The following is a 14,398-nucleotide window of genomic DNA, read 5'->3' as shown; positions in this document are numbered from 1 at the left end:
GAACAGGACAATAGACACAGTAAGAGACAGTTACAGTGCAGCGCCGACCAGTACACAGTACTGCAAAAAGATGACAGTTTCTAAAAATGTAAACATAACATACTATGAGATAGTGTTCTAGTGACAATAATTAAAGTGCAACTCAGGACGTGTGTGTGTGCGTGTGCGTGTGCGTGTGCGTGTGCGTGTCGCGTTGCGTGCGCGTGCGTGGCGTGCGCGTGCGTGTGTGTGTGTGTCAGTCCAGTCTCTGAGTATTGAGGAGTCTGATGGCTTGGGGGAAGAAGCTGTTACACAGTCTGGCCGTGAGGGCCGAATGCTTCTGTACCTCTTGCCAGACGGCAGGAGGTTGAAGAGTTTGTGTGAGGGGTGTGTGGGGTCATCCACAATGCTGGTTGCTTTGCAGATGCAGTGTTTTTTGTAAATGTCTTTGATGGTGGGAAGAGAGACCCCGATGATCTTCTCAGCTGTCTTCACTATCCTCTGCAGGGCTTTGTTGTCTTACATACATACACAGACGTTTTGTAATATTGGGACCTAATCAGAGCAGAAAACACAAACATTTGTAACTTCTGACTGAGAGATGTTTACAGTGATGGACCGGTAGTTGTGTGTGCACTTGCTGGTCACACAACATAATCGCCGGAGTACAGAGATAAATCATCAATAAAATATATTTAAATGTCCGTGAAAGTCAAATTTGGCAATATCTGTGCTGACTTCAGACCTGTATACACCTTTCCTGGGACTTTGGATCAAAAGCATTTTTTTTAGGTTTTTCTTTATCATTTTACGGGTGATTTTCCATTCACCTCTATCATTATCTCCCACTGATGGTCACAAATATGGCAACTGCAGGGAAAAAGTGACGTCACCGAAACAGGTTGTAATGGTAGCGGCCCCTGTACTAAATTTAAATTAATAATTTTAAATTAAATTTAGGTGCCAGACAGGTTTGGGCCCATCAAAATTAATACTTTTGTCCCAGATAGCTCTGCAACCTATATAGGGGTTGAGTGAGCGGGCAAATTATGGATCACCTTGTCTAGGCCCCTCCCCAAATTTGGGGTGAGCAATGTGGTCCCTAATTAGGGCTGCTCAGTCACACAGCAGTCTGCCGAGAACATCTGCCACTCAATCCCATGTATAAGCGTGTACAGCTCTGACTAGAGGCTTTCAGTTTATTGAAACCTGCCCCCCAACGGCAGACACCATATCGATGGCTGATTCTGATGGCAGATAGACCGAAGATGACCAATATCTTCCCCAGCTGCAGGCGGGGGGAATGGAGTGTACTACAAGCGAAGACATTCACATAAAGCTGTCTCTCTGGGGTGAACCAGCCGCAGTGAGCTGCAAGCGAGAGAGTTTATGCAGGTGGAGGAGCAGGCATGTGTCTCCTGCTAGCTATTCCTCTAGGTGTATCACAACACCCTGTGAGACAGTATCAAACACGCACATTTGTTTCACTGTATTAGTAAGGACCTCTCATAGATGCAATATTATTTTATTCAGAGGTGATGATATTTGCTAAACACCACCCCTTCACAATAATCATTAACGTGTGTGATTTCAGAGGTGACCATTAAAACCCTGAAGGAGAAGATCAGAGAATATGAGACGAGTGTGAAGAATCAGGCGGAGAACTTGGCCCTGGAGAAACAACAACAGATTCATAAAGACTACACTGAGAAAGAGAGGTCTGAACCAATTCACCTTTAACACATATTACTGTTTTCTGGGCTAGTTGATTTATGTACAATACTTTGCAAAAGTTTGAGGCAGTTTTGAAAGATGTTGTGTTGTGTGGATATTTAGTGACATGAATAACATGTATTGATCAATTAACTTATACAAAGTGCATTACACAAAGAACTAAATGAATATTTGGTGTGAGCACCTATGTCAGTTCTCATGGGTTCAGTAGCACTCAGTTTTTCAAGGTGGTTCAAGTTGAACTCCGTTGTATGTATTTAGTCTTCTGTGTCTTCGTGTAATCTCAGATGGACTCACTGATGTGGATATCCATACTGTCTGTTGCACGACTCCTACTATTCTGTTTGCAAAAGGAAAGTTTGGAAAGTAAAATTGATATTTGCTATTGTCACTGATGCAGAAGATGTAAAATAACCATCTTAAGGCAAATGTTGAAACATTGTTGTATATATGTTTAGGAAACATCTCTATATAACATGTATGCACCTTTTGCACAGTACTGGATATATATATATATGTGTGTGTGTGTGTGTGTGTGTGTGTGTGTGTGTGTACGTACATGTGTGTATGTGTATATATACAGTACTGTGCAAAAGTCATAACATGCACATAAGATGTTTCACAAACGCATTAAGGTGGTTATTTATATATTCAGCTTTAGTGTGTCAATAGGAAATATAAATGTTAGACTCCCAAATATTAAATTAATCTTAAACCTGAATCTTTTGCAAATAGAAAAGATTAGAATTGAAGAGCAGGGAACACTGCAACAGATGTCATGACCCCCACAGAGACCCCCACTGAACATTGAGTCAGTTTGAGATTATATAAAGAGACAGAAGCGATTGAGACTAAATAGATTGAAGAACTGTGAAACATCTGATCGGACAACAACCAAGAGACACTGTGTCAGGTGTATCTAGTAGAATTGGGGAAAGTGCCTAACCCTTTTGCAGAGTACTGTAGATAATAAATAATTCTATATATACACACACACATATACAACTGTTAGTTCTTGTCCTCGAATCGAATTGGACGAGAGACGTTCCATGAGTACTGATATCTCACACATCATCACTCGGACGCTTCACTGTGTGTATCACTCCGCTTGTGTTCATGGCGTTTTAAACTAAAGTGTAAGAGTAGTGCAGATGTGTTGAGAGCTACTGTATATGTTTCTTTACATGTAATGTTTTGACATTACATATGTTAGCCAGCAGGTAATGGCAAAAGATAATTTTTGTGTGTAATATGAGCCAGTTGGTGATGTGAAGATTCATCACAGCTGAGAGACACAATAGACTGATTAATTAAAGAACTCAAGGCACTTTCCTCTTACTGGAGTTTCCACATCGGATACATACTGTTCAAAATGGCAGAGGACATTGGAGTTTCTATAGGGAATGACTCTTGCGGCTATCACTAAATAGACTTGGACGCTATTTTTCCACTGAGAAAGCTGATCTTCAGAAAGCTGACAGCATCTCTGCTTGGGAGGGGCAACAGGTGATCACACACGCTCCGTCTCTCTCTCTCACGCACACACACACACACACACACACACACACACACACACACATACATCCTTGTTTATCCAATAACTTGTTCGAAACAGCACAAGCCATGATACTATTTCTGAAGTGAACTTTTTCAATTACTAATGGAGGTTTGGACGCATCATTTGTTTTGAACCAGCAACGGCAGATTCTGATCCATAGCGTAATAAAGTAGTTCCATGCAAAAATGCATTTTTTATGACCGTACTCAGTTTTTCCTCTTTTTTTTTTTTTTTTTTTTTTATATGTACTTGTTCATTGAACTGTTGTATATAAGCAATATCACACTCACAATCATGTTATATGGCCCTAAATCAGCACTGCTGTGATTACCTACGGCACTCGTCCTGCAGCCGAATCACAGCAGTGCTAATGTAGGGCCATATCGCACTCTTGCTCCTGTGATATTGCTTAAAAAAATATATATATAGATAACTGAATAGGTATTTGATTGTGTGGTGACAGGAAGTTCCAGCAGTCACATGAGTCTTTGGTCAGTAAGCTGCAGGAAGCTGAACTCAAAGCTCACACTCTACAGACAGGTATAAAATCAGCTCACGTCACACACAATCAGCCCTGTTGTACAGATTACATTTGGGTTTTATTTCTGGTTTATATCTCTAATGCTTTCTAAATATAGTACAGTTTTTAATGAAAGAAAAGATGAAGATTTATTCTATGTTTTTCAGTCATAGAAGATCATATTTCATACATGAACTTTATTTATTCACTTCTGCCACACAGACATTGTAAATGCAAGTTTGTGTGTTAGTGATTGTGTGTTGAATATGTCAGTGTTGTTCTTATGTGTCTGCAGCTCTTGAAAGAACGCAGACTGAGCTTTTTGATTTGAAGACCAAATATGATGAAGAGTCAACAGCAAAGTAAGTGAGTGTGTGTGTGTGTGTGTGTGTGTGTGTGTGTGTGTGTGTTTGTGTGTTTGTTTGATTTTTTTGTGTGTGTGTTTGATTGTGTGTTTGATTGATTTATTGTGTTTGAGTGTGTGTGTGTGTGTGTGTTTGTTTGTGTGTGTTTGTTTGATTTGTTTGTTTTAGTTTGTGTGTGTGTTTGTGTGTGTGTGTGTGTTTTATTGTGTTTTTGTGTGTGTGCATGTTTGTGTTTGATTGCGTGCGTTTGTTTGTGTGTGCATATTTGTGTGTGCATGTTTGTGTTTGTTTTTATGTGTGTGAGTGTGTGTGTGTGTGTTTCTGTTTGTGTGATTTAAAACGTTTAAATATTTTAAATCTAACACTCTTTACCTCGTATCGCATTTGCTGAGCTTCTTCAGAAAATGTAAAGTCAATTTTATTTGTATAGTGCTTTTCACAACACACATCGTTTCAAAGCAGCTTTACAGAAGATCAGACATTAACAGAAGATAAAACTGTAATATCTATAATGTCTATGAGTCATCATTGTGTAATTAGATAATAATTGTGTTTATAACCCCAGTGAGCAAGTTAAAACTCCATACGATGTTGATTCATGGAGAAAAATAACCTTGGGATAAACCAGACTCACTGTGGGGGCCAGTTCCCCTCTGACTAACCCCAACCTAACCCTAAACCAGACTCACTGTGGGGGACAGTTCCCCTCTGACTAACCCCAACCTAACCCTAAACCAGATTCACTGTGGGGGCCAGTTCCCCTCTGACTAACCCCACCCTAATCCTAAACCAGACTCACTGTGGGGGTCAGTTCCTCTCTGACTAACACCACCCTAACCCTAAACCAGACTCACTGTGGGGGTCAGTTCCCCTCTGACTAACACCACCCTAACCCTAAACCAGACTCGCTGTGGGGGCCAGTTCCCCTCTGACTAACCCCACCCTAACCCTAAACCAGACTCACTGTGGGGTCAGTTCCCCTCTGACTAACCTAACCCTAAACCAGACTCACTGTGAGGGCCAGTTCCCCTCTGACTAACCCCACCCTTACCCTAAACCAGACTCACTGTGGGGGCCAGTTCCCCTCTGGCTAACCCCACCCTAATCCTAAACCAGACTCACTGTGGGGACCAGTTCCCCTCTGACTAACCCCACCCTAACCCTAAACCAGACTCACTGTGGGGGCCAGTTCCCCTCTGGCTAACCCCAACCTAACCCTAAACCAGACTCACTGTGGGGGCCAGTTCCCCTCTGAATAACCCCGCCCTAACCCTAAACCAGACTCACTGTGGGGGTCAGTTCCCCTCTGACTAACCCCACCCTAACCCTAAACCAGACTCACTGTGGGGGCCAGTTCCCCTCTGACTAACCCCGCCCTAACCCTAAACCAGACTCACTGTGGGGGCCAGTTCCCCTCTGACTAACATCATGAATATAATGACAATATTAATTATGTATAGTTAAAATGCATTTAGTCATCATCATTCAGCGACACGTAGCAGTGGAGTCCAACACCGAAGCAGGAATGGTGCTGGATCCAGCTGGTTCTGGTCTCAGGAAAGGAGTTTTGAGGTTGAGACAGGGAAACAAATAAAATAATATTAGTATAGATGCCATTACATTTATTGCAGAGTTATAAATCATGATCAATGTTTCTGGTTTCTGGTTCCGGCAGACCCAACTAAAGTAGCCTAATTGTGGGTTGGAGGATAAATTAGGTGTATGCCTGGCTAAATAGACGAATCTTTAGTCTAGACTTAAACTGAGGGAGTGTGTCTGAGTCCAGAACAGTGTTTGGGAGACTATTCCATAGTTTAGGAGCCAAATATGAAAAGGATCTTCCTCCTCTTGTGGATTTTGATATTCTAGGAACTATTAACAGGGCAGAATTGTGTGATCATAATGAACGTGATGGAATATAGCGTGACAGAAGATCACTTAAGTACTGCGGAGACCATTCAAAGCTTTGTATGTAGTTACAGAATATTAAAATTAATATGGAATTTAACAGGTAACAATGTAACGATAATAAAATGTGGCTAATATGATCATATTTCTTGGTTCTCGTCAGCACTCTGGCTGCTGCAGTTTGAACCAATTGAATGTAATGAATTACAATAATCTAGTCTTGAGGTCATGAACGCATGAATTAGTTTTTCGGCATCAGCAACAGAGAGCATATGCCTTCATTTAGCAATATTTCTGAGGTGGAAGAATGCTGTTCTACAAATATTCGTAATTTGATTTTCAAAGGACAGATTGGTATCAAATATAACACCTAAGTTCTTCGCTGTTGAAGATGATGTAACAGAACATCCATCGAGAGTAAAATTATATTCTTGTGGCTTATTTTTAGAGTTTTTTTGGTCCAATAATTAGTACCTCTGTTTTGTTAGAATTGAGTAGAAAGAAATTTTATTGATACACTATGCTAAGTTTTGAAGAAATATAAAGTAGTGTATCGTCAGCATAGCAGTGGAAACTTATTCCACGATTCCTGATAATATCTCCCAGGGGAAGCATATACATGGAGAAAAGCAGAGGCCCTAAAACTGATCCCTGTGGCACTCCATACTTTTTGTTTGGTTTGACAATTCGTCATTTACATAGACAAAGTGGTAGCCATCTGCTAAATATGACCTAAATCATGCTAATGCAACTCCACAGATGCTAACATAATTCTCCAGCCTATTCAAGAGAATGTCATGATCTATCGTGTCGAATGCAGCACTAAGATCTAAAAGCACTAGAAGAGAAATCCAGCTGCGATCATTTGATAAGAGCAAGTCATTTGTAACTCTGATAAGTGCAAAATTAGAATACTTCTAATTTTGTATTTTTCCACATGCGCTCCATTTTCCGAGCTGCTCTCTTGAGAGCATGAGTGTGATCATTGTACTGTGGTGCAGGGCTTATTTCTTTAATTTTCTTTAACTGAAGTGGGGCAACAATATCAAGACTGCTAGAGAAGACTGCATTTATATTTTTTGTTATTTCATCAAGTTCTTCTGGGCTTTGGGGTTTATTGAGTGTATGAGGATCTGGAAGAGTATTAGTGAAGCTATCTTTAGTGGTCGAAAGAATAGTTCTACCTGAATGATAGCGTGGTGTAGATTGAGTAACATTAGATGATCGCAGCATCCAAGAGACGAGGTAATGATCCGAGATGACATCACTCTGCTGCAGAATTTCTATATTATCAACATCAACTCCATATGACAGAATTAAATCTAGCATATGATTATGGCGATGAGTTGGTCCTGTTACATTTTGTCTGACTCCAACAGAGTTGAGCATATCGATAAATGCTAATCCCAATGTATCATTTTCATTATCTATGTGAATGTGAAAGTCACCAACAACTAAAGCTCCGTCTACAGTAAATACAAGATCTGATAAAAAATTAGCAAATTCACTAAGGAAATCAGAATAAGACCTGGGTGATCTACAGGTGAAACTCGAAAAATTAGAATATCGTGCAAAAGTTCATTAATTTCAGTAATTCCACTTAAAAGGTGAAACTAATATATTATATAGATTCATTACAAGCAAAGTAAGATATTTCAAGCATTTATTTGATATACTTTTGATGATTATGGCTTACAGCTTATGAAAACCCCAAATTCAGAATCTCAGAAAATTAGAATATTGTGAAAAGGTTCAGTATTGTAGGCTCATCATTGACACCCTCCACAAGGAGGGAAAGCCTCAAAAGGTAATTGCAAAAGAAGTTGGATGTTCTCAAAGTGCTGTATCAAAGCACATTAATAGAAAGTTAAGTGGAAGGGAAAAGTGTGGAAGAAAAAGTTGCACAAGCAGCAGGGATGACCGTAGCCTGGAGAGGATTGTCAGGAAAAGGCCATTCAAATGTGTGGGGGAGCTTCACAAGGAGTGGACTGAGGCTGGAGTTACTGCATCAAGAGCCACCACACACAGACGGGTCCTCGACATGGGCTTCAAATGTCTTACCTGGGCTAAAGAAAAAAAGAACTGGTCTGTTGCTCAGTGGTCCAAAGTCCTCTTTTCTGATGAGAGCAAATTTTGCATCTCATTTGGAAACCAAGGTCCCAGAGTCTGGAGAAAGAGAGGAGAGGCACACAATCCAAGATGCTTGAAGTCCAGTGTGAAGTTTCCACAGTCTGTGTTGGTTTGGGGAGCCATGTCATCGGCTGGTGTTGGTCCACTGTGCTTTATTAAGTCCAGAGTCAAGGCAGCCGTCTACCGGGACATTTTAGAGCACTTCATGCTTCCTTCAGCAGACAAGCTTTATGGAGATGCTGACTTCATTTTCCAGCAGGACTTGGCACCTGCCCACACTGCCAAAAGTACCAAAACCTGGTTCAATGACCATGGTATTACTGTGCTTGATTGGCCAGCAAACTCGCCTGACCTGAACCCCATAGAGAATCTATGGGGCATTGCTAAGAGAAAGATGAGAGACATGAGACCAAACAATGCAGAAGAGCTGAAGGCCGCTATTGAAGCATCTTGGTCTTCCATAACACCTCAGCAGTGCCACAGGCTGATAGCATCCATGCCACGCCGCATTGAGGCAGTAATTAATGCAAAAGGGGCCCAAACCAATTACTGAGTACATATGCATGATTATACTTTTCAGAGGGCCGACATTTCTGTATTTAAAATCTTTTTTTTTTATTGATTTCATGTAATATTCTAATTTTCTGAGATTCTGAATTTGGGGTTTTCATAAGCTGTAAGCCATAATCATCAAAATTATATCAAATAAAGGCTTGAAATATCTTACTTTGCTTGTAATGAGTCTATATAATATATTAGTTTCACCTTTTAAGTTGAATTACTGAAATGAATGAACTTTTGCACGATATTCTAATTTTTCAAGTTTCACCTATATACATTGTAGCAAGGACAAAAGACGACAGAGTTTTTTTATTTATATCTGACGGTGTCACATTAAGCATTATTAGTTCAAAAGACTTACACTTATATCCTGTCCTCTGAGTAACACCAAAAACTTCACTGTAAATTGTAGCACCTCCTCCTCAACTGTTCAGACGAGGCTCATGTTTATAACAATAACCTGGGGGAGTAGATTCATTTAAACTAATATATTCATCCGGTTTAAACAGGTTTCAGTCAAACAGAGCGCATCCAAACTATGATCTGTAATCATTTAATTGACAATTAGTGCTTTGGTAGAAAGAGATCTAATGTTTAGTAGCCCTATTTTTTATATGATGTTTATCTTTAATGTTACTCAGACATCCAGCCATTCAGTGACACTAATCTACTATAAACCTCATCACCACGATGAGCAGGGAGGGGACCAGAGCATATTACAGTGTCTGACATAGTTTTTGCAAATTCGCACACCACATTATCTTTAGTGATCTCCAACTGGCGAAGCCCTACATCGTTAGTGCCGACATGGATAACAATTATTGAAAATCTACGTTTAACATTAGCTAGCACTTGTTAATTTGATTTGATGTCAGACGCTCTGGCCCCCGAAATGCAATTAACAATAGTGTCTGGAGTCTCTATTTCCACATTGCTTACAATAGAATCACCAATGACAAGGGCTCTTTCAAAATGGTTCCCAGAGGGTGCATCACTGAGTGGGGAGAATCGATTGGAAAACAGGAGAGTGGTGTCTCTTTGATGAGCGAGTATGCTACCGAGACATCACCCAAATGCCCTGCTGCGGGGGCTCTACAGCCGGAACCAAAGCGTGTATGTTGCTCTCTGTACTACTCGCATCCGAAACAGTATCTACAGGCTTTTCATTCTCACTGACCTCTACTAGTGTTCGGATGCGAGTCTCTAACTCATTAACCTTCTCCGTCAGCTTGACTAATTCCTTACATTTATCACATGTGAATCCCTCACTGCTGATGGAGGAGGCTATTGTAAACATGTGACATGCAATGCAGCAAGAAATAACATGAGCGGATGCCATGACTTACCGCAAATTGTTTGTTGTTGTTGGTTGTTCCTGAGCTGTGAGAGTTTGAGATTGATGTGAATCCCTCACACAATTGTTTGTTGTTGTTGGTTGTTCTTGATAAGTGGTGCTTTGAGATCGATGCAATAATCTGTGTAACACAGAGGAGAAAAAATGGTTGCGCGCTGAAATGTGTGCAGTACAATCACGATAAAAATAGCAAGGCTGAAAGCAGATATATAAGCGATGCTACAAACACAGACTTGAGCTAGGCGCCAGCAGCAACAGGTAAAATACACGCTGATAAAATGGTAGAAAATTAGAAAAACCTGAAACGTGGTAAAATGACAAAGGATAAAACTACGAACATATAAGAATAAGCAGCCTAAGCAGGCTACAAACATTCATGCAGTGTGCCGTCAGCAACAAGAAGTTCGGTGATGTAAATTACATTATGACATTAAATGAATGTTAGATTATAATCAAGTTCAGTTGGTGGTTAAAAGTTGCTGGAGAAATATGCGGGACATAATGTAGTTGTGATGGCGATGCTTTAGATTAGATGATTGCACAAAATGGAAGATCCTTATACTAAGACTGCAAGTTTCCCTCACTACTTTGTGCAGGTTGCCAGCTTGAACAGGGTCATGATGATCCGCTTTCGGATCGGAACCAGTGGCAACCTGCGATAGGTGCAACATCAGGACCAATATTACAGTCCTATCAGAAGAGCAACTGCTCCCTTTTGATTGCAATTCCTCTTCTGATTGCATTTATTTGTTAATTAAAATGACAGTAAACTGACTATTTTCAATGAATTGTCTCAATCTCCCCATTTTAACCAAACTTCAGAGGAAAACTATTAGGGACATCTGGGAGGCGAATTTGCGATAAACACGTTTACATTTTACATTTAAGCATTTGGCAGACGCTTTTATCCAAAGTGACTTGCAGTGCAATTATTACAGGGACAATTCCCCCGGAGCAACCTGGAGTTAAGTGTCTTACTCAAGGACACAATGGTGGTGACTGTGGGGATCAAACCAGCAAACTTCTGATTACCAGATTACCAGTTATGTGCTTTAGTCCATTACGCCATCATCACTCCAAACATTTCTGTATGGAAACGGCTTCAGGACAGATTTCTGTTGTGCTAAACCAAAACCTATGCGACAAAGTGTTTTTTAGGCATGACGTCATCACGCACAACGTTTTTATCGATAAAAGGTAATTTGAATGGAAACAGGCTAAGACACTTTTTCGATAACAAAACGGCGTAAAAAGTGGATGAAAACAAGGCTGTAGAGTTTATGCGCTCGAGATAAATGGAAAAATAATATGTCGACACTTATCGATAATTTGCATTTCCATCAGCTTTATTTTGATGCATTAAATGTTTTTTGCAAAAAATCCATGGATGGAAACGTAGTTTGTGTCTGTGTGCATTTTACACTTTATGCAAGGACCATTTTTCTTATTCATTTTTTATCCCATTCATGATTTTTTATTGTCTTATTTGCTTAAAGGTGCTTTAAACTATTTTAGCCATTCTAGATTTTCAACTAGCTGAGCTGTTGAATTAGCTATGCCCCCCCTTTTTCCAAAACTCTGCACTCCAAAGATACCAAATGAGCTTTATTGAGACCGATATTGAGCCTTCAACTGGAAACTGTTATGAACAACACAGCATAAAATGGCATTAATCCTCAATAATCCACTGAAACTACAACACTAGGAGTAAATGCAAAATGATTGACAGGCAGAAGCACCAGAGACCACGCACATATTTTCCAGAATCTAGAGCTGTCGTAGAGACCGGTGAGAGCGCTCTAGACAATTATTTTAGGAATATGTTTCAGGGAGTACAAATTTGTTTTGCATACCTTTCCATGGAAACATTGCTTACAGCAATAAAAAAAGTCTGTTTAGGATGAGATTCTAACTCAATTTGACTCTGAATTTGATTGGTTCTCAGGGCTGATGAGGTTGAAATGGTGATGACTGATCTGGAAAGAGCCAATCAGGTAAATCCATTAGATGCCATCCATGTTTATGAAATTGTGTTATGAGCTTCCTTCTGTATACAGTTTTAAAGTCTTCCTCCTGTGTAATTATTGTTCTGTTCTAATGATGTTTGATATTAGGACACAAACTGCAGAGAGGACTTAAATCATTAAGAGCCTGATTGAAGGGAAACAGTATCTGTTGTGGAGTAGCAAACAAACAGTTTCATTGGAAGGACAGTCAGAATATTATTAACTAACCCTATTGATGAACAACTTGAGAATCAAAAGTTTCCAGATGATCAGAATGAGATTTATTACCAAGTGTGCTTCCACACATACAAGGAGTTTGTCCTGGTGACAGAAGCTTCCAGAGCACAAACAATACAACAACAAGACAGAGATGATGATGATGAAAAATAGAATTAAAATAAAGAGAATAGAAAATATAAGTATACTTGTATAAAAATACACAATAAGACTAATATATATATATATATATATATATATATATATATATATATATATATATATATATATATATATATATACATACATACATACATACATATGTACAAATACAAATCTGTTATATACAGTGCAAGGGGATGTAATGCAGTAGAGGTTGGATATGTTAAATAATATAATTGACTAGGCTGTGTATATAACTGGTATATCCAATGGGAACATTCTCTAATTGTGTGAAATATGAATTACATACTTTAAAACAACTTTGCATATGTTAATAAGTGTGTACATGAGCTTAGTATTTTCTGCTATCTGATGTTGTAATAACTGTGTAATAAGTGTGTAATAACACACTTAGTCGTTGTTTTCCTGCAGAGATCAGAAGCTGCTGAGAGAGAAGTTGAATCACTGAAGGAGCTGCTCAAATCAACAAACAAAACTCACCTGACCGCACAGATCAACCAAACTCCAGTCACGGTACTGCTGGCCACTGTGTGAAATCCTCATCCTCTTTAAAGTGTCATGATGTTAGATAGATAACAAATTTCCTCTTTGAGGACAATAAATTATCTAATCGTCAAATTTTTATTTTCATATTAACCGTCAAAACAATCACAAATATAGAGGGACAAAAAAAAGATCATAAAACACATGCCAGAGCATACGATGGCATCATAATGAGTGATTACCTATGTGTTTAAAGCTCGTATAGCCATAGGAACAAAACTCCACCATAACTGGCCTTTCTGCACATGGGCAGTCTATACCTGCGGCCAGAAGGAAGGAGGATGAAATACTGAAAAATTGGATGGTCCACTTCTTAAATCCAATGTACTCGTGGTGATGGAACTTGCAGACACTGTAGTTTCTTGATTAACTGATGACGCTGAATTGAATTAAAGGCACAACTAAAGTCAATAAAACGAATCTGGCATCATTTCCAGGGGTATCCAGGTGTTGAAGTAGACCGTTCAAGAGACAAGCCACTGCATCCTCTGTACCTCTCTGTACCCCTGATGCTTATATGCAAATTGGAGACTATCCAAAAATGGTGAAACATCAGGAAGCATAATGAAATATTTTCTCAAAGCATTTCATTATGATAGAGGTTAACGAGACCAGCCTGTAGTGATTCAGCTCTGTTGGATATGTTTATTTTGGAACAGGAATAACAACTGATGTTTTCCATATGCTGGTATTGTTGAAGTACAAAGAGATCGAAGGAAAAGACATCCTGCTTAGTTAGAAGGGACTCATAATCCAGCTCATGAGAAAGCAAAGCGTCAAAAGTGATGTATCACACTCTTAAGGTATTAAAATAGGCATAAAATGATTAAGAGCAAAGGTGGTGGAATCTAATACAGAAATAGTCTGTTTAATGGCTTGTCTAGTAAGAGGCCTGACTCGCTGAAAAGCCAATGTTTTCATATTTGCAAAATCCTGCTCCAATTTGTTTTTATACTTCTTTTTAGCCTTAACAATTTCATTTTTGATGTCCTGATTTATGCAGAAGAACTTTGCTGGTCTTAAAATATTAAAGGCAAATTTTCTCTTGTGGAAAATATATTTTATCGATGAGTTGATCCGTGGTTTTGAATTTGGGTATGTTCTGATTATCTTTACCGGTATCAAGGAATCCATACAGAATTGAATGTAATCGGTAATAACTGAAGTCTGCTCATCTAGCTCTCCCTCGAAGACTTCCCAGTCTGTACAGGCAAAGCAGCCTTGAAGGCATGCAATAGCATCCTCCGACCATTGGGGGACGCTGTGTATTTCCGCCCTGCGTTGTTTCAGCCGTTGTTTGCAAACGGGAAGTAAATGGATAACATTATGATCCGCTAATCC

General features: G+C 39.4%; 1 protein-coding gene across 1 annotated transcript in view; it reads left to right on the top strand.

Annotated features, from left to right (window-relative positions):
* The window catches only part of cux1b (cut-like homeobox 1b), a 53,884-nt gene that overhangs the window by 9,691 nt on the left and 29,795 nt on the right, over positions 1-14,398 (top strand). Inside the window, exons 6-10 of the mRNA XM_052106505.1 lie at positions 1,574-1,697; positions 3,735-3,811; positions 4,087-4,153; positions 12,055-12,103; positions 12,926-13,027. Of these exons, the coding sequence (XP_051962465.1) occupies positions 1,574-1,697; positions 3,735-3,811; positions 4,087-4,153; positions 12,055-12,103; positions 12,926-13,027 (419 nt within the window). The remainder of the gene's footprint in view (positions 1-1,573; positions 1,698-3,734; positions 3,812-4,086; positions 4,154-12,054; positions 12,104-12,925; positions 13,028-14,398) is intronic.

This window comes from Xyrauchen texanus, chromosome 36 (genome assembly GCF_025860055.1).
Source record: "Xyrauchen texanus isolate HMW12.3.18 chromosome 36, RBS_HiC_50CHRs, whole genome shotgun sequence".
NCBI lineage: Eukaryota > Metazoa > Chordata > Actinopteri > Cypriniformes > Catostomidae > Xyrauchen > Xyrauchen texanus.
Note: the sequence above shows the minus strand (reverse complement) of the source record. Positions and strands in the feature narration are given on the sequence as shown.